The sequence below is a fragment of the Poecilia mexicana genome, unplaced genomic scaffold, assembly GCF_051168715.1.
Source record: "Poecilia mexicana isolate PSO_F unplaced genomic scaffold, ASM5116871v1 scaffold_2, whole genome shotgun sequence".
Taxonomy (NCBI): Eukaryota; Metazoa; Chordata; class Actinopteri; order Cyprinodontiformes; family Poeciliidae; genus Poecilia; species Poecilia mexicana.
Window position 1 is genome coordinate 18,527,837 of NW_028263371.1, and position 23,682 is coordinate 18,551,518.

The 23,682-nt window shown below is 39.6% G+C and overlaps 6 protein-coding genes and 1 pseudogene across 6 annotated transcripts; 5 read left to right on the forward strand and 2 right to left on the reverse strand.

Moving 5' to 3' along the window:
• The first annotated feature begins 1,393 nt into the window (after positions 1–1,393).
• On the forward strand, positions 1,394–2,127 carry LOC148160537 (gamma-crystallin M2-like). The gene is made up of 3 exons (XM_088012319.1): positions 1,394–1,441; positions 1,522–1,764; positions 1,849–2,127. Exons 1-3 carry the CDS (start codon positions 1,394–1,396, stop codon positions 2,125–2,127), a joined length of 570 nt encoding a protein of 189 aa, XP_087868445.1.
• Positions 2,128–3,683: 1,556 nt separating this feature from the next.
• LOC148160538 (uncharacterized) lies at positions 3,684–4,347 on the forward strand (annotated as a pseudogene).
• Positions 4,348–7,016: 2,669 nt separating this feature from the next.
• Positions 7,017–7,779, forward strand: LOC106933244 (gamma-crystallin M2). Its single transcript, XM_015012365.2, has 3 exons — positions 7,017–7,079; positions 7,160–7,402; positions 7,501–7,779. Exons 1-3 carry the CDS (start codon positions 7,032–7,034, stop codon positions 7,777–7,779), a joined length of 570 nt encoding a protein of 189 aa, XP_014867851.2. The 5' UTR covers positions 7,017–7,031.
• A 3,161-nt stretch (positions 7,780–10,940) lies between these two features.
• On the forward strand, positions 10,941–12,274 carry LOC148160539 (gamma-crystallin M3). Its single transcript, XM_015012376.2, has 3 exons — positions 10,941–11,002; positions 11,103–11,345; positions 11,436–12,274. The coding sequence occupies exons 1-3, from the start codon at positions 10,973–10,975 to the stop codon at positions 11,709–11,711; spliced, it is 549 nt and encodes a 182-aa protein (XP_014867862.1). The 5' UTR covers positions 10,941–10,972; the 3' UTR covers positions 11,712–12,274.
• A 4,460-nt stretch (positions 12,275–16,734) lies between these two features.
• LOC106933251 (gamma-crystallin M3-like) lies at positions 16,735–17,583 on the forward strand. The gene is made up of 3 exons (XM_015012384.2): positions 16,735–16,805; positions 16,916–17,155; positions 17,251–17,583. The coding sequence occupies exons 1-3, from the start codon at positions 16,791–16,793 to the stop codon at positions 17,527–17,529; spliced, it is 534 nt and encodes a 177-aa protein (XP_014867870.1). The 5' UTR covers positions 16,735–16,790; the 3' UTR covers positions 17,530–17,583.
• Positions 17,584–19,803: 2,220 nt separating this feature from the next.
• LOC106933233 (gamma-crystallin M1) lies at positions 19,804–20,719 on the reverse strand. The gene is made up of 3 exons (XM_015012347.2): positions 20,675–20,719; positions 20,314–20,565; positions 19,804–20,228 (listed from the first exon to the last, which is right to left on the reverse strand). The coding sequence occupies exons 1-3, from the start codon at positions 20,681–20,683 to the stop codon at positions 19,953–19,955; spliced, it is 537 nt and encodes a 178-aa protein (XP_014867833.1). The 5' UTR covers positions 20,684–20,719; the 3' UTR covers positions 19,804–19,952.
• A 1,382-nt stretch (positions 20,720–22,101) lies between these two features.
• Positions 22,102–22,979, reverse strand: LOC106933236 (gamma-crystallin M2-like). Its single transcript, XM_015012350.2, has 3 exons — positions 22,959–22,979; positions 22,565–22,807; positions 22,102–22,438 (listed from the first exon to the last, which is right to left on the reverse strand). The coding sequence occupies exons 1-3, from the start codon at positions 22,965–22,967 to the stop codon at positions 22,166–22,168; spliced, it is 525 nt and encodes a 174-aa protein (XP_014867836.1). The 5' UTR covers positions 22,968–22,979; the 3' UTR covers positions 22,102–22,165.
• Between the last annotated feature and the right edge of the window lie 703 nt (positions 22,980–23,682).

Consider the following 23,682-nt stretch of genomic DNA (forward strand, 5'->3'; position numbering starts at 1 on the left):
CTGTTGCATTGCACATAATATGCCAGCCTTTCTTTCATCTGACATCCTTCCCATCCTAAGCTTCTACCTACCCCATAAAAACACTATACCAGTTATGAAACACCAAAAATGAATCATTATTTTTTGTCAAATGCCATCATCGAAATCATCAGGGAGATATACATCAACTATATTGATCAATGTTCCAGTTATTATGAATCAAAGACAATTCTAAACAGGTAGGTTTTTGTTTTGCAGTTTTATGGAAGTTTGTTTCAGACAACAGGAGCATCAAAACTGAATGCTGCTTTCCCATGGTTGGTTCTTGTTTTGGGTATGCAGGCATGAAACCTTAGTGGGTCTAGAAGGCCTATACAACAGGTCTTTAATATATTTTTTAGTTATAAGACATTCAGTGATTTATAAACTAGCAAAAGTATTTTAAAGCATATTTTCAGAGCTACAGAAAGCCAGTGTAAGAATTTTAGAACTGTGTTGATGTGCACTATTTTCCTTTTATTAGTGGAAATGCGAGCAGTACGGTTCTGAATCAGTTGCAGGTGTCTGACTGACATTTTAGGTAGATCTGTGAAGACATTGTTGCAGTAATCAATGTGACTAAAGATAAACACATGGATGAGTTTCTCTAGATTGCTAGGACCAAGTTCTTTACTTCTGGAATTAAAGATCTTTCAAGTGACGGAAGAATGACTGTAATTATCTTTGTGTCTCTGAAGGTTCAGGTTTGAGTCTATTACTACACCCAGATTTCAGGCTTGATCCCTAGTTTCTAGCTGTAATGACAATGTTGATTCTTGATCTTTCCTCTTTAGGTCAAAAGATAACTTCAGGTTTGTTTCTATTCAATTGGAGAACGTTACGGCACATATACACATTGATTTGTTCTAAGCATCTGTTCAGTGCTTCGATAGGTTCAGAGTCATCCAGTGACACTGAAATGTAGAAGTGTGTATCATCTGTGAACTTAGTCTAGCTAATCATATAACTTTTTCCAACCTGGGCTAGTGGGAACTTGTACATAGGAGGGGTTGAACATTGTGGTATGCCACATGTGATGTCTGTCCACACCAATGAGAAGTTACTTACTGAAACAAAAAACACATAATTCTTAACATTCACATGGCTCAGTGTATTGTGACAAGCACTGTTCAAAATGCTGCTTGTAAAATCTGAAAGACCTTTCTAAAGACTGAAGACAAAGAAAAAAAACAGAACATAACCTCTGCATTCTGTGCAGCTCTATAGGAACTTGCTTAGTTAGTAGTTCTGTGAAGGGAAGGTCAGTTGTTCTTTACATTTGCTCAGGTATAAAAGGAAAGGGTTAAACCAGGTAGGAAGGCAGAGCAGGAGCAAGAGCAACCACTCATCAGCAGCCAACATGAGCACCACTGAGATGAGCAACACTGAGATGAGCAAAACTGATATGAACATGAGGGGCAAGGTAGGCAATCTTTAGGGATTGAAAAATATTCATTTTGTCAGATAGCAACTGATTTCAAAAGATGGTTTTGTCTTTTCCAGATCATCTTCTACGAGGATAGGAACTTTATGGGTCGCCATTATGAGTGCATGAGCGACTGTGCTGACATGTACTCCTACATGAGCAGGTGTCACTCCTGCAGGGTGGAGAGCGGCTGCTTCATGGTCTACGACCGCCCCAACTACATGGGAAACCAGTACTTCTTCAGGAGGGGAGAGTATGGTGACTACATGAGCATGATGGGCTGGAGGGACTGCATTAGGTCTTGTCGTATGATCCCCATGGTGGGTTGGTGTATCTTTATGCTAACCTGAACTAACAGCAGCATATTCATTACCTTTAAATTTATTTTTTTGTTTCCTTTACAGTACAGGGGATCCTACAGGATGAGGATCTATGAGAGGGAGAACTTTGGTGGCCATATGCATGAGTGTATGGATGACTGTGACTCCTTCATGGATCGTTACCACATGTCTGACTGCATGTCCTGCCATGTGATGGATGGTCACTGGCTGATGTACGAGCACCCCCACTACAGAGGCAGGATGATGTACATGTGGCCTGGAGAGTATAGGAGCTTCAGGGAGATGGGACATGGAGGCATGAGGTTCATGAGCATGAGGAGGATCATGGATTCCTGGTATTAAATATGTCATGTTTAATGCCGTTGAATAAAAGTGTCTTGAAATGATAATTTTGTCATGATTGTTTATCAACACCTGGTCTAAAATATGTATCAAAACATGAATCATCAATAAAATGTAATACAGATATATAACCTAGATTCATATGAAATGGACTGGATCCTCTGCACCCATTCCCCTCCACCGTTTTGCAACCATTTGAGGAAGTGCTATGGAGATAAGTGCAGTCAGGGACTTTTGGACAATTGTTCACAGTCCTTTCATAATTTAGGGTGGCAACTTCTCCATAGATATCGGAGCTTTGTGAAGTAAATGTAAAAACATTAACTTTGTAGTCTTCAACCCACTTTATACACCATACAGCCAACTCCTTTGGCTGTATGATGTTATTATTAAAAGTATTGTTCTTTTGGAAGACTAATCTGAATCCAAGCTATAACGTCCAGGCTGATGTCTTTAGATTTGCTTCAATATTTAGACATATTGGTTATCCTCATGATATTTTATGACTGTAGTAAAACAGCCCCAAAACAAGATCCTGGCACCCTTATGCTTCACAGTTAGGATGGTACAAAGGTAAAAGGTTAAATTCAGTCAACAGCTATAAGCCAAATAAATTCCCCATCCTTACTAGGCCTGAGCAGTGAAGTGCTGCCCGTATATTATTCTTTTCCGCTGTGAAATCGCAAATTTGGGGGCTTATACGTATTCAAAAACTCACCTAACTTTGCCCAAAATTGTCCCAAGTTTGCCGCTTGGCCTAGCCAAATGGCAAACTTGGCAAAGCAAGCAAAACTCTACAACTTTCATACACAATGGCCAAGTAGCACAAAACTTGGCATAAAACATCCAGGTTGGATGCCTGACGAGACTAGCTGTGTCTGAATTCAAGGGATGCATCCTTCGAAGGACCAGGTCTATATAGGAAGACATCTGCAAGAGAGAAGCTGTGAATTCGGACAGGTCTAGCCTTCACCAACTGTTCCCAACCTCAGCATAACCTATGTCGCCTAGCAACCATGACAGTGTTGCAATCATGATTAGAGTGGTGCAGAAGAGATGGACGAGATGTTCATCTGTTGTTTTATGTGCACATATGTAATATTTGAGGAATTACAAGAGTTGTACCGTCGGCGCAGATATGCACCGTCGCTGCAGCAAACAAGGGGCAGGGACGCCCCCTTGCTCAAGGGGGCGTCCCTTGAGTAAACTTATGTATACATAAGAAACTTATGTATACATAAGTTTCTTATGTATACATTGCATGTATTCATCATACATGGGTTTTTTTTTTATCATAGTTGATCATGTTGCTTTTTATGTCTCCTTATTTCTTTTATTCCTCCTATGATTGTGATAGAAATATATAGGTCTTATTTATAATGGAAAAGAACTGTGAGCTGCGCTGAAGTAAATAAAAGAGAGATGTTCAAATACGTGCTGAGAATTGGAATTCCTTCCTAAAGGTGAAGGAGATATATCACAGATTTCAAAAGAAAATATAAACAGGCGACAGCAGACAAAGTAGGAAATAGCGCCCCCTTCATTTCCAGAGTGCAATGGTCCCATTTCCAAAGGTCTGTCCCTGCCCATTTCTGTTTGCTGCAGCGAGGTCCTTCTCAGAGGACCTGGATATAGTGTCCCATGGGTTTGCAAGGCTTGGCCACCACAGAGCCTTCGCAAAGACTCTGGGTGCAATCGAAGGCTGCCACATCCACATTAAATGTCAGAGCAGCCCTGATGATCAGCGATATCGGAATAGGAAACTATTCCCATCCATAATATTACAAGCCGTTTGTGATCATCAGGGCAGCTTCATTGACACCTACGTGGGCTGGCCCGAGTCAGTACATGACTTGAGAGTACTCCGCCACAGCCCACTCTATAGGCAGTCAGTCTATCCTCCTCCAAGGTGTTTCATTCTTTCAGATGGAGTTTACCCATGCCTCCAACATCCACTCCCCCTCATCACTCTGTACAAGAGGCCACTTCAAGGTGTAAGACCTCAGCTCTTCAATACTCATCATGAAGGAGCACGCTCCTTCGAGAGACGTCGGATGATGAAAACAATGTTCCGTGCCATTTTTTTTTTTTGCAAGTCCTGGAGGTGCACCCCATCTTTGTACCTCATGCAAGTTCTGGCCTAGTGTTTCTGTGTGTGTGTGTCTGCTTTACCTCCCACTAAGACTTTGGTTGTGTATAAATATTTATATGCTTCCTCTCCTGAACCAGGATATTTGTAGTCCTAAAGAGGAAACCACAAAATTGCAGTTGACAAATACAGCAGTACAATCAATTATATTTATGTTTATTTGCTGGTGACAATAAAAAGTGACATACTTACATGCAATATATTTTTTTAAGATGATCCCATTTCTTTTTGGTTTGCAAAGTTGACACCTTGTCCTGGAGGCCCATCTTCTCTAGAGTAAACCTATCACATACAGAAAAAGAGAGACAAAATGCCTGAATCTTAAGAGGAATGAAAATTTTCAGAGCAGGCCACTGTATGTATGGCATAATCTTTGGCCCCTCAGGGAGATGAATTGCCCTGTCTGCTCCTTGGTCCCTAAAACAAATGGACAAATTAGTGTAAAGCGACATGTGTTGCTTAATATTGAAACTGAGCTTAGCTATGTACTTTTTCTGGTGACCAGGTTCATGTGTGGATAAGTTTAAATATTTCTGTGAAAATTCCAAAATACCACAAGTGCTTTGTCTTATACTGAGATTTACTTACATTTAAAAGTAAACTCTTCATCACGTTCTGTTGATAAAGTTGTTCTAAAATAATAAAAAAAAAGGTTAATTTGATCATAAAATATTTTAAAATGTATTGAATTTTTCTACCACAAAGTATAAAAGCAAGTGATTTATTTTTCAAATATAACCTTCAGCTCTCATGTAAGAGATTACAGTTTAATCTTAACTGAAATTTAACACTGACCATGAAAATGCTTACATGAAAAGGAATTTGAAATGTCCGCCAAAATGATTTGGTCAGGAAAAAATAAATGTCAATGTTACATACATTAACTGCGCTTAATTATATCAGTGTTTAGCTTCCTCTCATTGGGGAAAAGCCACTGGGATTTTGAAAATGATGTGTTGCGAGTCAGGTCTTTTCTCAATCTCCCTGCCAGCTGATAACTGTCAAGGAGAGCTGGCTAGTAGTATAATGGGAACTGAGATCTCCGAAAACGTTAGAGTAATATTACAATGAAAAACCTATTGATAAATCAGATATTTGAGTCTTATACTGGTATATTCTTGCCTAAAAAATTATTAAAGTAAATTTTGTATAAATTAAAAAGTAATACATACAAATTTACTTACAGATTTCATCACTTTCCATCCTTTGACGCCAACCTTGAAAAGCTGTCCCCGATCCAAAACAAATTATGGCATATGGTGGGCCATGAAAGATACACGAGACACATCCTTCAAATCTGGTAAAAGGAAGGGAGCATTTGAAGGCTGTATTTGAAAGAGTCTTCGAATTTATTCAGGCCTTGTCGTAATGCTATGACGTGCAAAACTCTATGCTTGCCATAGTCCAAGAACACACATTTTCAATCTGAAAACAAGATTTCATGTCTTTTGTTCTCAAAACTTTTAATACTTTTGCTTACATTTTCATTTTGAAAGCAGTACTTCATGTCTTTCTTCTCAAAACTTGTAATGCTTGTACTCAAAACTTCTCCTTGCACTCAGACTTAGTCTCTGCTCGCTTCTGAAACATGGAACTACCTTTTAGCACAGTCGCCTGGCTACCTCTCTGCCAGCAGAATGAAAGTGTTATACTGGGTGCGTTTGTTTCCTTCTAGCGGGCGTGCCTGTGTGACTACTATCAATTGTAGCAACTTGCACCACCCACTGGATGAAAATGTGTGCTCCCGGATTATGGCGGAGAGTAAGCAGAGAGTTTTGAAACAAACCACTTGCTAATGATTAAACAAAAGAATGTGGTACCTTCAGGCATCTGGATATTGTTCCCATGGCCAAGATTGAACCAGATTGGTGCAGCTCTACAAGACTCTTCCTGATGTCCTGGTCAATTTATTTTGACTTTCCCATCATGTCAAACAAGACAGCAGTGTGTCCAGATCTGATCTTAACAACATCCACAGTTGTGTCTGCAATTAACTCAAATGTGTCCGTTAACCTATCAGAGGTTTCTAAAGCCATAACATCACAATCTAGGCTTTTCCTATTTTTTAAAGACACAATGTTCATTCTGTATATTAACATCTGAATTCAAAGCAAGTTACAAAATAATCTCTAAAAAAATTTTCTCATTAAGTTTTCTGACATTTAGCAAATAGAAAAATTTTTTTATTCTTATTCACCTAGAACAAGAACAATATGGCCTGATTTAACAGACTTTTTATTCAGTGAATGTAAATATCTGGTTTCCATTGTAAGTTTCACCCAAAAACAAAAGTAATCTTTTTCCCACAACATGGTACACTTACAGTACCGTTATTACCATAGAAAAATAGATTGCACCAAATTTGTTCATATTGAGTGTCTTGAGTGTTGAAGTAAATTTTCACTTTGTAAACACCAAAAACAAAAAAGTCATTATAGTTTAGATAACCACAGCAGAAACAATGTTTCATTCAAAAATGAATTCTTAACATTCACATGGCGCAGTCTATAGTAACAAGCACTGTTCAAAATGCTGCTTGTAAAATCTGAAAGACCTTTCTAAAGACTGAAGACAAAGAAAAAAAAACAGAACATAACCTCTGCATTCTGTGCAGCTCTATAGTAACTTGCTTAGTTAGTAGTTCTGTGAAGGGAAGGTCAGTTGTTCTTTACATTTGCTCAGGTATAAAAGGAAAGGGTTAAACCAGGTAGGAAAGCAGAGCAGGAGCAAGAGCAACCACTCATCAGCAGCCAACATGAGCACCACTGAGATGAGCAACACTGACATGAACATGAGGGGCAAGGTAGGCAATCTTTAGGGATTGAAAAATATTTATTTTGTCAGATAGCAACTGATTTCAAAAGATGGTTTTGTCTTTTCCAGATTATCTTCTACGAGGATAGGAACTTTATGGGTCGCCACTATGAGTGCATGAGCGACTGTGCCGACATGCACTCCTACATGAGCAGGTGTCACTCCTGCAGGGTGGAGAGCGGCTGCTTCATGGTCTACGACCGCCCCAACTACATGGGAAACCAGTACTTCTTCAGGAGGGGAGAGTATGGTGACTACATGAGCATGATGGGCTGGAGGGACTGCATTAGGTCTTGTCGTATGATCCCCATGGTGGGTTGGTGTATCTTTATGCTAACCTGAACCAACAGCAGAATATTCATCAGCAGCATATTCATTACCTTTAAATGTATTTTTTGTTTCCTTTACAGTACAGGGGATCCTACAGGATGAGGATCTATGAGAGGGAGAACTTTGGTGGCCATATGCATGAGTGTATGGATGACTGTGACTCCTTCATGGACCGCTACCGCATGTCTGACTGCATGTCCTGCCATGTGATGGATGGCCACTGGCTGATGTACGAGCACCCCCACTACAGAGGCAGGATGATGTACATGAGGCCTGGAGAGTATAGGAGCTTCAGAGAGATGGGATATGGAGGCATGAGGTTCATGAGCATGAGGAGGATCATGGATTCCTGGTATTAAATGTGTCATGTTTAATGCTGGTGAATAAAAGCATTTTGAACTGAGATCTTTGTCATGATGGTTTACTATTTATAAGGCTATGATACCTGGTCAAAGATATACATATGGCCTGGATTTATATTGAAATGTAATAAAACTGGTCAGTTAAAGACTTATTTCCAAGAATGTAAAAATGTTAAAAGGCTTTAAGAGAAAGAAATGTACTAGGATTTTTCTTAAAAAGTCCAATATAAAATGTTTGTACGAAAAAATGGATCAAGACCAAAGGGGAGAAGACTCACAAAGTGAGTGAGCACTTTGTTGCTTTTTTTGTGAAGTGAAATAAATTATATTTAGAGTAAAAGCAGGATTAAGGGTTTTATTTATTTGTTTAGAGGTGGATAAGTTGTAGGTTTATCCTTACACAGTTGAGTTTGTGGCTTTTGTTGCTGATGTTGCTTTCAGGAGCTGTGATTAAAAGGTCCTCTGTCAGTCCAGATGGTAACTATAAGAGGCTGTCAAACTGAAGAGGAAGGCATTTGTGCCTGATTTTCTCTTAACCTTCCCGTGACCTTAAGAGTCAGGGTCATTTAGACCCCACAAGTTTTTTACTCTGTTCGCAGCCTAAAGGGATTGCACTGAGCCCATGTGCACTTTTAAGCAGTTGTTTTGTGTGTGTGTGTGTGTGTGTGTTTCAAATCTGACAGTCTGACGTTACAATCCCCCAACTTCCCTGCTTTCCAACCATAACATTTTACGTGCTCTTCCTGAGTGTCAAGCTAAAACCACGGAAGGGTTAAACAGCTTCTGAAACAGCTGACAGGATTTCAGAAAGAAAGGAATTTGAAGAGACTGTAGAAAAGAACCATTGATAAACCTCAAAGAAGTTGAAAATTTGTCTGTGACTCTGAGTAGGAAAGACTGGACATTGCACTACTGTCATGGTTAACATGTCTCTTTAATGCATGGAGGATTGAGACAACAACTGCAAAGTGGTGGAACAGTATTTGAGACAGGCCACCGGAAAGTCTCTTCCTACCGTCAAGGGATCCCACTTGAAAACTTATTCAGAAGTGTTGAGAGAGCGGGCTCTTGACTTTCTGTCAAACCTCCTATTTAGGAGGAGCAGAGTGGCTTTTATCCCAGCCTTGCAACAACAGACCAGATCTTTACCCTGGCAGTGTCTCTCCAGAGCAATTTTATATATTTTAATGTTCTGTTGGCATATTCTATTCACAACTTTCACCATGAACTAGAGCAGCTTGCAGTCAAGTGTGAAGCAAAGAAGATGTGAGACATCTTCTCTAAGGCTGAGACCATGAGCCTTAAAATGGACTGCTTCCTCATAATGAGGCCTAAGTTTCTAACTCAACCTTAGGAGTTTATGTTTCTCTGTGGCATGTTTGCAAGTCATGGTATGAACATGAAGACACTTTGACAAATTTAGGGCATCGTGTACAATACTGTTGTTGTTGGCAGTGCTCTTGTCTTTTATAGTGAAGAACAACCTGAGACTAGGAGTAATGTTTATAAGTTACCATTGAGTCCTGAAATGTGACTAAACCAAAACACAAAATAAGGGATACATGTGGCTGAAGGGGACGTTCTCTATGAGGTGGCTTGGCTGAACCTTAGAGCTCAGAATAGACTTGATGAGCCTCTGCACCGCAACAACTGAGTTAAGGTCACAATTGGGCAGACCCAGAAGAAACTGCAGGGACTGCATTTCACTTCTGGATTGGGACACCATGGAATCCAGAGAATGAACTGAAGACTGATGCTGAAGAGAGGGATGTCTGGATTTCTCTCCCCGACCCATAATGGCCATAGCCTGGTCTTGCATATGAGGAAAGCAATAGATGTATGGATAAGTGAAATGTGATGCCAAATTCTAGTCACATTTTGGCTTATGAATGTAGTTAGTCAATAATCACTTTTACCTGCTCGATACTGAATTTAATGCATGTTGTTGAGTGTTTCGCTTGGAAAAACTACCATAAAGATCCATCTTTGAATGAGTCAACGCAGTCAATGTTTTGGCGTGACCATCACAAAGCCCTTATCTCAATCCTACAGATCAGTGGTTCCATACTGGTCCTAAGGTTCTACAAGTTTTATGTTTCCCTATTCTAGCACAGCTGATTCAAATGATTATATAACCTTATGTGCATGCCTCTACTTGTTCCAGAAGCCTCTTAATCTTTATTCAAGCCAAGGGTACAGCAGTAGGGAAACTAAATAATACGATCAGGACAGTGGGCCCTGAGGACCATTATGTGGGACCTCTGCTTTGTGGGCAGATCTGAAATTTATGTAAACTTTTGACTTTGAGGACATTGATAAATAAATGTCTGACAAAGTCTTACTTTCAACAGTGTGGCATTAGAAAAACTAAACTACACTGCTCAAAAAAATAAAGGGAACACTCACATAACACATCCTAGATCTGAATGAATGAAATATTCTCATTGAATACTTTGTTCTGTACAAAGTTTAATGTGCTGACAACAAAATCACACAAAAATCATCAATGGAAATCAAATTTATTAACCAATGGAGGCCTGGATTTGGAGCCACACACAAAATTAAAGTGAAATGTTCCATTTATTTTTTTGGGCAGTATATTTTAGTAATTCAAACTGACCTAACATAAGAGAGGTTTGGCCTGATTTAACATCTGTCAGTGAGGAAAAAAGATGTGTATGAAAACTTCTGGTTTCAAGATATGATTGTTGTGTTTGTTGGTAGTTTGATTTTTAACCAAATTCTAAAAAATATCTCCTCGATCATATGAAGTCAGTCCTCATTGCTCTTTGCAAATCTCTTTTGTGTTTTTATAGGATTCTTTCTGACCATGGTGAAATCCTCAATAGTGATATCACTGACTATTGATTTTGGAATCATAGGACTTTTACATATTTTCTCTGAACAGCCTTCAGTCCAACTGGGAGGCCAAACCTAGGATTTCAAAAAGGGGCTTTGTTTTAGCTTGACAAAGGATTTATATTTGAAATCTTCGAGGGCCCAGTCATGTGATTACAGTACAGAACCACAGTCCAGTAAATGGCTCTATACCATGCTGCTGGGTCAGGGATTTAAACAATGGGGCCCCACTGACTCTGTAGGGTATGGTCAGGTATAAAAACGAGGGTTAAACCGAACAGAACGGCAGTGCAGCGGTAGCAGAACCAACATCGGCATCTCACCTAGAAGCATGTCCACTACTGACATGAGCATGGGCAAAGTAAGCTTCACAATACCCTTAATTATTTATTAAATCATAGATGGTTTAAAGTTGTTGTTTTTTTTTTCAACTTGTAACAATAACGCCTCTTGTTTCACAGATCATCTTCTACGAGGACAGAAACTTCCAGGGTCGCTCCTATGAGTGCATGAGCGACTGTGCTGACATGTCCTCCTACCTGAGCAGGTGTCACTCCTGCAGGGTGGAGAGCGGCTGCTTCATGGTCTACGACCGCCCCAACTACATGGGAAACCAGTACTTCATGAGGAGGGGCGAGTACGCTGACTACATGAGTATGATGGGCTGGAGTGGTGGAATCAGGTCTTGCCGTATGATCCCCATGGTGGGTTATAAGAAAATGTTTTGATAATGATAATGAGGCTTGTCCGGTCATAAAACGCTGCATTCATTGTGTCATAATGTCTCCAAACAGTACAGGGGATCCTACAGGATGAGGATCTATGAGAGGGAGAACTTTGGTGGTCAGATGTATGAGCTGATGGACGACTGTGACTCCATCATGGACCGCTACCGCATGTCTGACTGCATGTCCTGCCATGTGATGGATGGTCACTGGCTGATGTACGAGCAGCCCCACTACAGAGGCAGGATGATGTACATGAGGCCTGGAGAGTACAGGAGCTTCAGGGAGATGGGATATGGAGGAACCAGGTTCATGAGCATGAGGAGGATCATGGACATGTGCTAGAAATGTTTATTTTGAAAAAATTATATAAAGTAAAGATGAAACAAAAAAACTGTGACTTTGTCCTAAAGTGAATGAAAGGATCTCACAAAGTGTAGGAGTTTGAGAGATTATTTCACAAAATATGGGACTGATTATTTCATATAATTATTAAACATGGTGGTGGGAATATAGTTGTCACATATTCTACAGTTTCTACAGTGGTTTGGATAACCACTATAGAAACAATATGCTTCATTCAAGTCACACACATGACAGAGGAAATTGTGAGCAGCTGCTAATATCAGTCAGTTTCCAAGTGTCTTGAAGTGTCTGCTAGAAGGCTGATGATGAAGCATCATAGTGAGTCTATCACCTAACCCGAGACCAAGTCAAGAACAAGATCCGAGTGTATCGAGACCGAGACAAGACTAAGACTTTTAGGGTCCAAGACCAAGACCAGCGCCCCGCGCTACACGACAAAAAAAAAGCTGCTTCTCAAACTGATCTGAAAGATCCACATTCTCCTAAAAACACCTAGATATTAAATGCTTAGAGCTGAAATAAATCATAATTATCAATTCAAACTCGTCTTTGTTCTGCTTTGCTTCCATCTCTGTGTCACAATCTGCAGATGTCTCACATCGCCCCTATTAAGATAACGCCCTGGGTTGTTGCTCATATTGCCTATGTCAGAAACCACCACTGTCTGCACCATTAAACATAGCAATCATGACAACGCACTAACGGTAAACAGTCAACAATGAATACTGTCCAAGGAGCAACAAGCAAAAAATCAGGCAAAAGCAGCGAACCATGCCGCTCTCAACCGCTGCATAAAGCCAGGTAGCAGATGACAGGTGACGAAAATAATCAGAGCAATGAGCATGCGCTGTGTGATCTTACGTTCTTGTATTTTATTTACTTGATGATTAAATAAACATATAAAATAGAATAATAACAGTTACTACAGTGTGCGCAGAGAGCATTACAAAAACAAAGAACGGTCCTGAGTGAGACTCCAGTCCTAGTAAAGAGCCGTTCAGAAGAATAGGCTCGTTCGCGAATGTCACATCACTATATTGAAGACTTTGATAAATAAATCTTTGCTCACAGCATTGTCGCACATGTGCAGCAATGCCAGTCAAAACCTCCGTACAATAAGCGCAGGAAGTGATAACTTTATTTAACCGCCAACAACATTTTGTCACTGCACAGCTAGCTAGCTTTGCTAACATCACTTCCACATAGCTTACCTTTGTTTGAGCTTCCTCAAAGTGACGCTAAACGTTGGACGTAGTCCCCACCGTCTCTAAAAGCGAAGCGCTGCTTAATTCACATGTCGTTATACGCTTTCTTGTGATTTATGAAGGTAAATTTATTACCGACGATTAGATAGCATCTTCTCCCGCCCCGAGACAAACTGCGCACTGGCTCAGAGTGCCGAGTGCGAATGGGTCTTACCAAGCTCCGCCCAGAAACGTCCCTCCACAGTCCCACGTGGCTGCCTGTCTCACAAACAAAGCCTCGCGGAGCTTAGTTTCTATGTGTAAACATGGCGTCTTTCGTTTCAACTCACTCTCTACAAAGTATTTCTGAGTCGATTAGTGTAGCATTTCTGCCGGATTTTCAAAAAATATCAGCCACGACATGGACAGGGGAACAAACAAGTTCATGTCATCTTTTTTGGACGACATCAAGGTGTTTGAGCCACGCGATGCCTCCAACATTGTGCACATCGCAGCTAAATGCTACCGGTCGATGAGGAAAACAGCAGATCCTCACACCCTCAGCATAAATATAGCTGTGGACAAGATCACTGATGCCAAATGTTCTTGCAAGGCTGTGTAAGTCGGGCATTCATGGTTTTGAGGGTTACTTTTGAAGTCAGTGATTTCTGTTGTTGGCAAATGTTTGAATGTGCCTAGGCCTGACGCACTGTGCTCGGTGCTAGCGTGGCTAACACGATTACAGTTTCGTAAAAGTCCTTTTCAGGTAAAACAAAATCTTTAATGTATGTCAGATACGGTACACATTGCATATTGATCTGCTCAGCTAACGTAAGACTTATGTAACAGACAGGCTTCAAGGTGTAGAAGTTGTATCGGTACTGCCATTATGCTCTACTTAACTAAAAGGTTTTCATAATGAATGTGTTTATTATTGACTTTTTTTCATACTTGGGGGTCATTGTTCACACATTATAGGCCTCCTTAAGACCTTACAATATTTCAAGCTTCAAAATTCAAAAGGGATCGGGAGGTGCTGGTGCCTATCTCTAGCTAACGTTCCTGGCGAGAGGCGGGGTCACCCTGGACAGGTGGTCGCCAGCCTGTCGCAGGGCCACTCAAAATATCCCCATTCACTAAACACAAGGAAAGCAAAGTAATAATACTTACACCAGCACACACTCCTTTGTTTTTATTGATCTTATGACGGTTGAGCTGCAAATGCGGTCGTGCACAAGCTTTGATCCAAGCTAGGCATTCCGTATCAGATTTGGGAAATCTGTGAATTTTATTTCCACAAATATGATCAGGATACCTGACATCGCCTGTACAGATTCCCCACTGACAGTGGAGAACCATCCTTATTTGAGTTCTGTCGCAAAAACTTTGATTGTGTAGATTGTGGTCTGCTAGTCCACAATCTACATTAGCATGTGTATACTACTGTAGCTTTTGTTTGTGAGACGGTCAAGCACGTGGTAGCTGCGTAGTGACGTCAAATGGGCATTAGCCAATGAAACGCGGACCCTGTGGTAAGGTTCATTAAAGGGGGAGGCGAAGTGTGGCAGCAGTAACAGAAAACACGTAACTAGTAAGTCTCGTTATTGCTTGGATTTTAATTGGTATGTTTTGCATCCAGTGAAAACAAGGATGTTGACAAATAAACTGGACAATATGGTGACAATTTAATGATATTTCCACAGTTGTGGTCTTGACTGGTCTTGAATCCCGAGTCAATGTCCGAGACTAAGACCGTGACCATCAAAAAGCGGTCTTGGCCTCGAGTTCTACAACATTAGTGGAAGCATACATACAAATCCATTAGGAAGGACTTCATCAGTGAGAAATTAAAGTTCTGGAGTGGTTTAGTCAGAGTCCAGAACTTAAACTTGACTGAAAATATTTTAGAACATCTGCAGATGGCTGTGGGCAAGAGAAGTTCCCATAATCTCTCAGAAATATGGAAAATAGAACAGAGCTGGCAAATATGACTCCTATCAAAGAAGATTAAATGGTGAAATTGGATCAAAAGCTAAATTAATAAAGTATCAGTGTAAGGGTTCATACAATCAGGGTATGGCATATTATTCATTTACATTTCACATTTTTATGTGTCTACCTGAAGTGTGCTGGGTAAATGTTGCACAAGTCTTCAATAATTTACCTTTTCACATCACAAAAGGCTGAGACTCACTGTACACCACATGGATGTTATTCATTAAATCTTGTATGTGGAGATGGTGAATGCTGGGATAGACTACACCATCCCTATCAACCTATCCGAGGTGCACCAACTGACTGCCCATTAAAGTAGCAGTATAATATAAATTTGGCATTTTTGAGCTTTAGATCATGTTAAGATATTACTCCATCAAAAAAATACATAGAGTGTTGCATTGGTTATTTCATGCATGTTTGAGAAATCCTTCAGTCAGTCGGGTCTGTAAAATGTTTGGGGAAACCAAGCGCTGCCTTCCAGCTCCTCCTTGGAACTTTAGCTGCCAAGCCGAGCTTCCCTTCCCAGCTCCTCACCCACTCAACTCCTTCAAACTAGCAGTGGCAGCAATTAGCAGACACCTGGTGGAAGTGTGCATCTGCAGTTCATTATATGAACTGTTTCTCAGTACGGTCTTCTAATGAATATTTGCAAAAGCTTAATCGAGGAATGTTGTGATGATATGCTGAAGGAAAGAGCATGAGCTTCTTAAAGAGACAATTTCAAGGCATTCAATTTCTAAGTCAAATTTCTTTTAAGCCACATTTCATATACCTGAATACCACATTTTAACATAAAGTGACATAATTACTTGATTGTGCTACAAAATTGTACTGTGTGGCTGGGAAACGCATATTACTGTCCCTTTAAAGATACACTTTAGAAAAAAAAATCTTTTTCAATGAAGTTCATGTGTTTTTAAACAGTGGTGCTTAAAACCATGAGAGTTCCCAGAAAAAAAAATCAATCCAAAATAGCGAGAGCATACACAACCAGCACAGGAGGACCCATCCAAGAACTGAACTGGATTTGTTTTACTGGGAGGCAGCAGTGTGAACGCCTACACCACCATGCACTGATAAACCTTATAAATCTTTATGAAACTACATCCAGAATACTGATGCTAACTCCTCCATTTGCATTATTTAAAGACATTTCTTTCCCCAGTTTTTCCTTTAAAGTTTCAGTAGCAATATGGAATAACTTATAACAGATTGTAGTTGTTGCTGCCAATCCCCCCTGAATAGATAGACTTAAAAATGTTTATATTCTCAATTCTGCTATTTGTTGTTTCAAGCAAACACTGCACTGTTTTGCCAGTGAGGTGTTGCAAAGCTACATCTGACATGTGGATTATGTTTTATTGGGAAAATAAAAATCCAGCTGTTCATTTTTCTAATCAGTTCATAGCAAAAAGTGATATTAAAGTCTTTAGAGTGAACTAAAGTCACTGATGCCTCCTCTTTTAGCAAGGTGGGCATATGTAGAGGATCTGGAACATTTTTAAGAAAAAGCATAAATGTTTCTAGTTTATTGTTTCTCATTTAAAATATTATATGTAATATTTTAAAGATTTAAAGATGCTTCTGTAGAAAACACACTATCATTCAGTAGCAAGGACAATACAAAATGGGGCCTCAACTAACAAATGCAACCACCGCAAATCACGATCGATTAAAGGTCTCTTTGAACTGAACCGGACGGGGGCTGTAGGGGTGGGGAGGTGGAGGGGTGGCTGCTGCTCCATATTGCTCTGTCAGGAATTTTAACAAAGGGGTCATATATCCTTTTGGATGCAAGGTCAGGTATAAAAGCAGCTGGAGGACATGGATAAAACTGTGGCAGTCCTTTGGATCCAAAACAGTTGCCAGTGCAGCCATGACCATGGGCAAGGTGCTCTCTCCACATCTGCTCTCAATCTTTAGTTTGTTTAGATGCTGAAAGTAACTGTGGATTAGAGCGCTGCGCTGTGATGCCATAAAGACTCTTCTTTGTTTTCTCAGATCATCTTCTACGAGGAGAGAAATTTCCAGGGTCGCTCCTATGAGACCAGCAGCGACTGTGCCGACATGTCCTCCCACCTGAGCAGGTGTCACTCCTGCAGGGTGGAGAGCGGCTGCTTCATGGTCTACGACCGCACAAACTTCATGGGAAACCAGTACTTTGTGAAGAGAGGAGAGTACTCTGACTATCAGCGCATGGGCATGAGTGACTGCATCAGGTCTTGCCGCATGATCCCCATGGTATGGAAGCTTAAATACACAAGAAAACATTCGAAGTGATGAGATGTTTGAAAACAGATTGCCGTCATGGATTTGTATTTATTTTTAATTTACAGCATAGAGGGCAGTTCAGGATCAGGATTTATGAGAGGGAAGACTTCGGTGGTCAGATGCATGAGTGCATGGAGGACTGTGACTCCATCATGGACCGCTACCGCATGTCTGACTGCATGTCCTGCCATGTGATGGATGGCCACTGGCTGATGTACGAGCAGCCCCACTACAGAGGCAGGATGATGTACCTCAGGCCTGGAGAGTACAGGAGCTTCAGGGAGATGGGATATGGAGGAACCAGGTTCATGAGCATGAGGAGGATCATGGATTCCTGCTATTAGACCCTCACTGTTAAAACACAAGCTGTCAAATAAAGCATAGAAGTTCTCTTTGAATTTAGTTTTTTTTTCTTCTACTAAAACTTATCAGAAGCTTTCATCCAACTTCAATTTTTTATTTCACCTTTCCAAAAACTGCTTTGTTTGCTCAGAAATACCGAAGTATAGTGTTATTTTGATTTGAAGAAACATAAATTAAATTAACTTCTATTGAAATAATTGAATGCTAATCTATCTACTTCTATGACTTATAAGCTATTCATTGCTAAACCTTCCTTTATAGATCCTAAACCTAATATGTAACATGAAGTAAACTAAGTTCAACATAAACAGTGAGCTGTACAGAAAAATATGTTCCATCAATATGCAGTGAGAATAACGAGTATTTCTTATCAGTGCAAATTAGATTGGATACTCAACAGTACATTCATATATAAAATTATATTGAAGAATTTGCTTGATTTAAATCAACATTTTCTTAACACAATATTTTATTAATGCGACAATACAAAAACTGAAAGGAATGACAGAGGAACTGTATTGTAGGAATATTTAAAAGAGCCTTTTCTGCCCATGCTATTGTGCTATACAGTATGTGTAGTAGACAGTAGTGTGTTTTGCTGCAAGTCTTTGTTGTTCAAATTCAGTAAATAGAACAACTGTCATTTTGTGGGAGCCACAAGACTTTTCCATGCTGTCCTTGTAAAAATACTGCAAAAACACCAACCACCTTTTCTCCTAACAGCTGATTCAGTCACTGTTACATAATTAGCTTCTAAGTTTGTTCATGCATTTGACTAAAACTGTAACTACATGTCTTTCACTTTAGTAAATGGTATATCATTTCAATTATATATATATATATATATATATATATATATATATATATATATATATCTGCAGAATCTCAAGCTATTGTGTCTTCTACTTTTTCTAAGTTCTAGGTTCTAAGTCTTAAAAATTCTAAGTTGTTTTTTTTTTCTTAAAAAAAAAACATAATTTAAAGTATCAGTTCTGATCTTACTCATTAAATATTTTTTTTTTTCTAATTTTAAGCCCCAAATTACAAAGGCTTTTCATGATGCAATTCATTTTTATGGTCTAAAAATAACAAATGCGTTTTTTTAAGACTCATTCAGCCTGAATTATTTGTGGGTGATGTGAAATACTCACATTAAGCATTTCTTAGTCTTTTGGAAAGGTTACTTAAGCACTGGTCCTTAAGCGTTGCATGCAAACAGACTTTCCCCACTGATCTGGGTACATTCCTGAGAAAGATGAAATGTAACCAGACACTTCGAAGAGGCTCTGGTTCCGGGGGATGATATAAGGAATCGTGTGGTTTAATACACACTGGAGCTGAACAGTTTGACTTGACTACTAGAAGTTTTGGCTTAGCTGAACCTGGACTACAAAAAAAAACGTTGGATTCACAAAGCTGATTAGGCGAAAGTCATGACCTTGTTTAGCATTTCCACAGCAAATGCGGTGACATCGTAGACAAGAAAATGTAGTAGGGAATAGAGAATTATGAACAGACTGAAAAACATAACCCAAAAAGAATATAAAGATATCTACGCACCACTTTTCATCTGTTTGATAAGAATAAATCAAAAATATGTTGCACTCGTAGACACTCACAGTACACAAAAAAGCACTAGTTGGTGCCGAGAGTTATTCTGGGTTAATAGTTGCTAAACAGTGCTGCTTAGTGCTTTCTGGTTAGAGGAAGTAGCTTCTAAGATTAGCTACAATGCCACTTTTTATCTGTTTCTGATGCATCTTTATGGCTTAAGTAGTTAAAGTTTCTATAACTAAGACTTTTTTGTAACAAATTACTGCACATAGTCAACAAGTGCATGCAAATTCTGGCGAATATTGATAATGGTTGTTAGCTGTGTTGGGAAGAAATAAAGCTAATTTTGCATAATAGCTTTTTGTAAATTGTGAATTTTATTAGCTACAGTGCCCTCACCTGTCGGACAAATATGTAATACTGCCAAGAATTTATAGAATAGCGAAAAGCTAAACGCTAATCAGATTGAACAAACATTTTACTTTACTGGTGGTGAAAAAATTTCTTTGTTCATATCCATGGGATACCACTATATTAATGGACGCTCATGTATGCTGTCATGAAAGTTTGAGCCTGCCAGCTCTATCAAATTACCTCATTCTGCTCCGTCCATAAAAAATGCCTAAAAAGCACAAAGAATATATTGCAACTTTCTGATATCGAGATAAAACATAAATGTTTCAAATAATCACAGCACAACATTTAATGGGCTCATCATATGTTTACATATTTCATCAATTTTATTTTAGAATATTTAAAAAATTATCTGTCTACAAGCAGTAGACAAACAGAAACTGAATGTGTGGCAGTGAATTACATTATTATTATTTGCTCATGTGACAATAGAAGTCTAACAAATGTCAGTGATCCTCCTCATGCTCATGAACCTCATTCCACTCATGCCCATGTTCATGAAGCTCCTGTACTCTCCAGGTCTCAGGTACATCATCCTGCCTCTGTAGTGGGGCTGCTCGTACATCAGCCAGTGACCGTCCATCACATGGCAGGACATGCAGTCAGACATGCGGTATCGGTCCATGATGGAGTCACAGTCATCCATCAGCTCATACATCTGACCACCAAAGTTCTCCCTCTCATAGATCCTCATCCTGTAGGATCCTCTGTGCTGTAATAAAAGTGTAATAATGGCTGTCAGTAAGCTCCTTTGAACGCTAAATGAATCACAGTAGAGCTTTTTCCAGTGTGCTTACATGGGGGATCATTCTGCAGGATCTGATGGAGTCGAACATCATACCCATGCTCATCATGCGCTGCATGTCATGGTATTCTCCTCTCCTCAGGAAGAACTGCATGCCCATGTAGTTGGGACGCTCATAGATCATGAAGCAGCCGCTCTCCACCCTGCAAGACTGGCACCTGCCCAGGTAGGAGGAGATGTCAGAGCAGTCGCTGAGGCACTCATAGGAGCGACCCTGGAAGTTCCTCTCCTCGTAGAAGGTGATCTGGAACGATGCACGAGAAAGATCACAATCACAAGTTAAGTTTGCGGGGGGAAAAATCAATGGATTTTTGATTAAATAATCTGTAATTGCATGCTTTGGATATTTTTACCTTGCCCATGATGGAGTCTTAGATTGTTCCCAGGGGATGTTTCAACTTGATCTGCTAACTCAATGATTTCAGGCCCTTTTTATACAAAATCCGAGGGGCCATGATGTGTTGTTATTCAAATGTGCAAAGCTGATGAATTAGCAGTATGACTTTTGCTGAACAGGGGCTATAAAAGTGTGACAATAGTTCCCCATCCATACATTTCTGGCAGCAGTCATCTGCATTGTTCATTTTAAGCATAAGCTTTGTGTGTATGCCATGTGCAGTGAGAAGGTTCTCCACATACAGTAAGGTCAGATCATCAGTGTTAGGAAAAACTTCACATAAGATCGCATCTCAGATAAAGCCATGAGAGACGTAAGACCTTAAAGAACAACAGATATAGGTTTGCATCTCCGTAATGCTAAAGTATGGTTTTGAAATGTTTAACTTTCTACCTTTTTAAAGTAAATCCCAGGTCTGCAGGCTCTGCACTGTATATTAAACACCCCACATAAGTCATTAATTTGGACAAATCACTCGCTCCTTTCTCTCTCTTCTAACTATATTTATATTTAAAGAAGTTCTTTTTCAATAAATGCATAACAGCTTGAAGAAATTGACGAAATAATCTTGCAAAAATCTAAAATGCCACAATTTAAAGTGATCCAAACAAAAGCCACATAATTGCCTTCTCTCAGAGTATTGTAAATACTTTTTATATTTACTGTAACTGAGTTAAACAGCATCCCACTAGAGTATCAGCATTTTTTCATCTTGTTTGCAAAACTGAATCTAAAAATTTAAACTTTATCGAGGATTATCAAGGAATGTAATCTTCAGCTTATCTCTTCAGAGATAAGCTTTCATTTGGAAAGCAGATATGCACAGCAGTTCTATCATGGTGGCTGCCAAACAAACATCTCTTTCAACATTCCCTGCCTTCCTCTGGTCAACTGCCTGAAGTAGCTCCATACTGTGACAACTCTATAAGAGAAATATGAAACTGCAGAAATAACTAAAATATTTCAAATCAAGTTTTCTGGACTAGCACTCAAACGAAATCACTAATAATAATGGATACTCCACTGTTTTAGAGTTTGTTTTAGGTATTTTAGTACTGAATGTATTGAATGCTTGGGTATCTATTCGTAAATTAATCTTTAGTTAGTTCAATAATGCCTCTGGTGGTGAAATTATGATGGAAACATTAATAAATATGCAAATTATGAAGAATGTACAGTTGTGCCTGTAAGTGCACAGTTCAGATGGTACAATACATATTTTTTTAGTATCGTACTTTATTAGTAAATTAACTTAAGAATGTCACCATTGCTGGTGTTACAGTTGATGAGTAATTGGAACATTACATGCACAAGTACAAGATAATCAAAGCAACTGATATCATTTACAATTATACACCAATAAAAACTCCTTCACATTGTTGGTTAAAAATTCAGTACCTTTAATAAACAAAGTGTTTGATATTTACAGCAAGGCTTTTCTTGATGGCTAAAATTCTGTGACCCGCCTGAAGGATCCGACGATGGCGCAGGTGGCACACCAGTCTCGGTACCTCCGATATTCCCCAGGTTTCAGGAAGTACTGTCTGCCTCGGTAGTTAGGGTACTCATAGAAGATCCAGTAGCCATTCATAACATTGCACGAGTAGACATGGCGGTGATGAAAACGGTCAGACACACAAGGACAGTCGTCCATGAACTCCATCATGTGACCGGTGAAGTCGGGCTTCTCGTACAGGCGCATTCTGTAAGAGCCTCGATACTGTGTGGCGTAGGAAGACAACAAATGATCAGAAGGTTAACACGAAACGAATCTAGCAAAGGTCTGCCACACAGTCTCTGAGAATGTGTGGAGATGTGAAATCTACGTATTAGGTTGGTGTCCTACCGCTGGAATCATCCGGCATGAGCGAATGCTGCTACTGAAGCCCATCCATCTCTGATAGTCGGGGTACTCTCCCCTCCTCATGTAGTACTGGTGGCCCATGAAGTTGGGTCGCTCATAAATCATGAAGCAGCCACTCTCCACTCGAATGGAGTTGCAGCGGCTGAAGTGCAAGTGAAGGTCTGTGCAGTCATTGCTGCACTCATAGCTCCGACCCTGGAAGTTCTTGTCCTCGTAAAAAATAATCTGGAGTAGGAAGACATTGGATCATCAAGAGTCCAGAGTCAAACTTTGCTTTGTCTCAGTGTTGAAATCAAACAAGCTCACAAAAAACTGTCAAACTATGCTTTGCTTTAATTTATATTCATTATAAGCAGAGTAGATAAACAGCACTCACCTTGCCCATGGTCTCCGTTGGAGAGATTCCCCATGTTTTCAGGGCTTTTTATACCACCTCTTGACAAACAAAGTATTGTTATTCAAATTCTCTCAGAGTTATAACTAAAGGCTACTGGCACATGTTTAGCTTTTTGTTGGAGCAAAAACATTGGGTCAGAAATATGGATTTGTATTTGAAAAAAGGATAAATAATTAACTGGTTTGGTGTTTTGACTTGCATGGACAAAGGAAAGGACTAGTATGGTATCCACACATCCAGTGAACAATGGCTACAGAACAATATGGAACAGCTCTTTTACATTAAATATGTTGTCTAACCAAGCAGGAAGCCATTCACTCTATATGCTTCTTTACCTGCGCAGACCCACTGTGGGGAAAGAAATACGTGTACAAGAGTTGGTTGGTACTCTAGATGTAAAGACTCTATTAGAAGTTGTACAGTAGGACGAGCATTTAAATTCTGTGCGTGTGCGGATGTACGATACACTCTGACTTTGACTTTACGTCGTGTGAGGCTCTTCTTTACAGAATTCACTTGAATTAGTTCTGTTCTAATTTCAACACAAGTCACTAACGCTATTTGTATAGACAAAAACGTTTGACGGGGCCCTGTTAAAGCTTGATGTCAAAAGAAAATGGAAGAATCAAATGTATGACAAAATTTCAAATCGCATGTCTTTAGGTTTTTCACTGAACCCTAAATTACCTCTAATATGGCCATC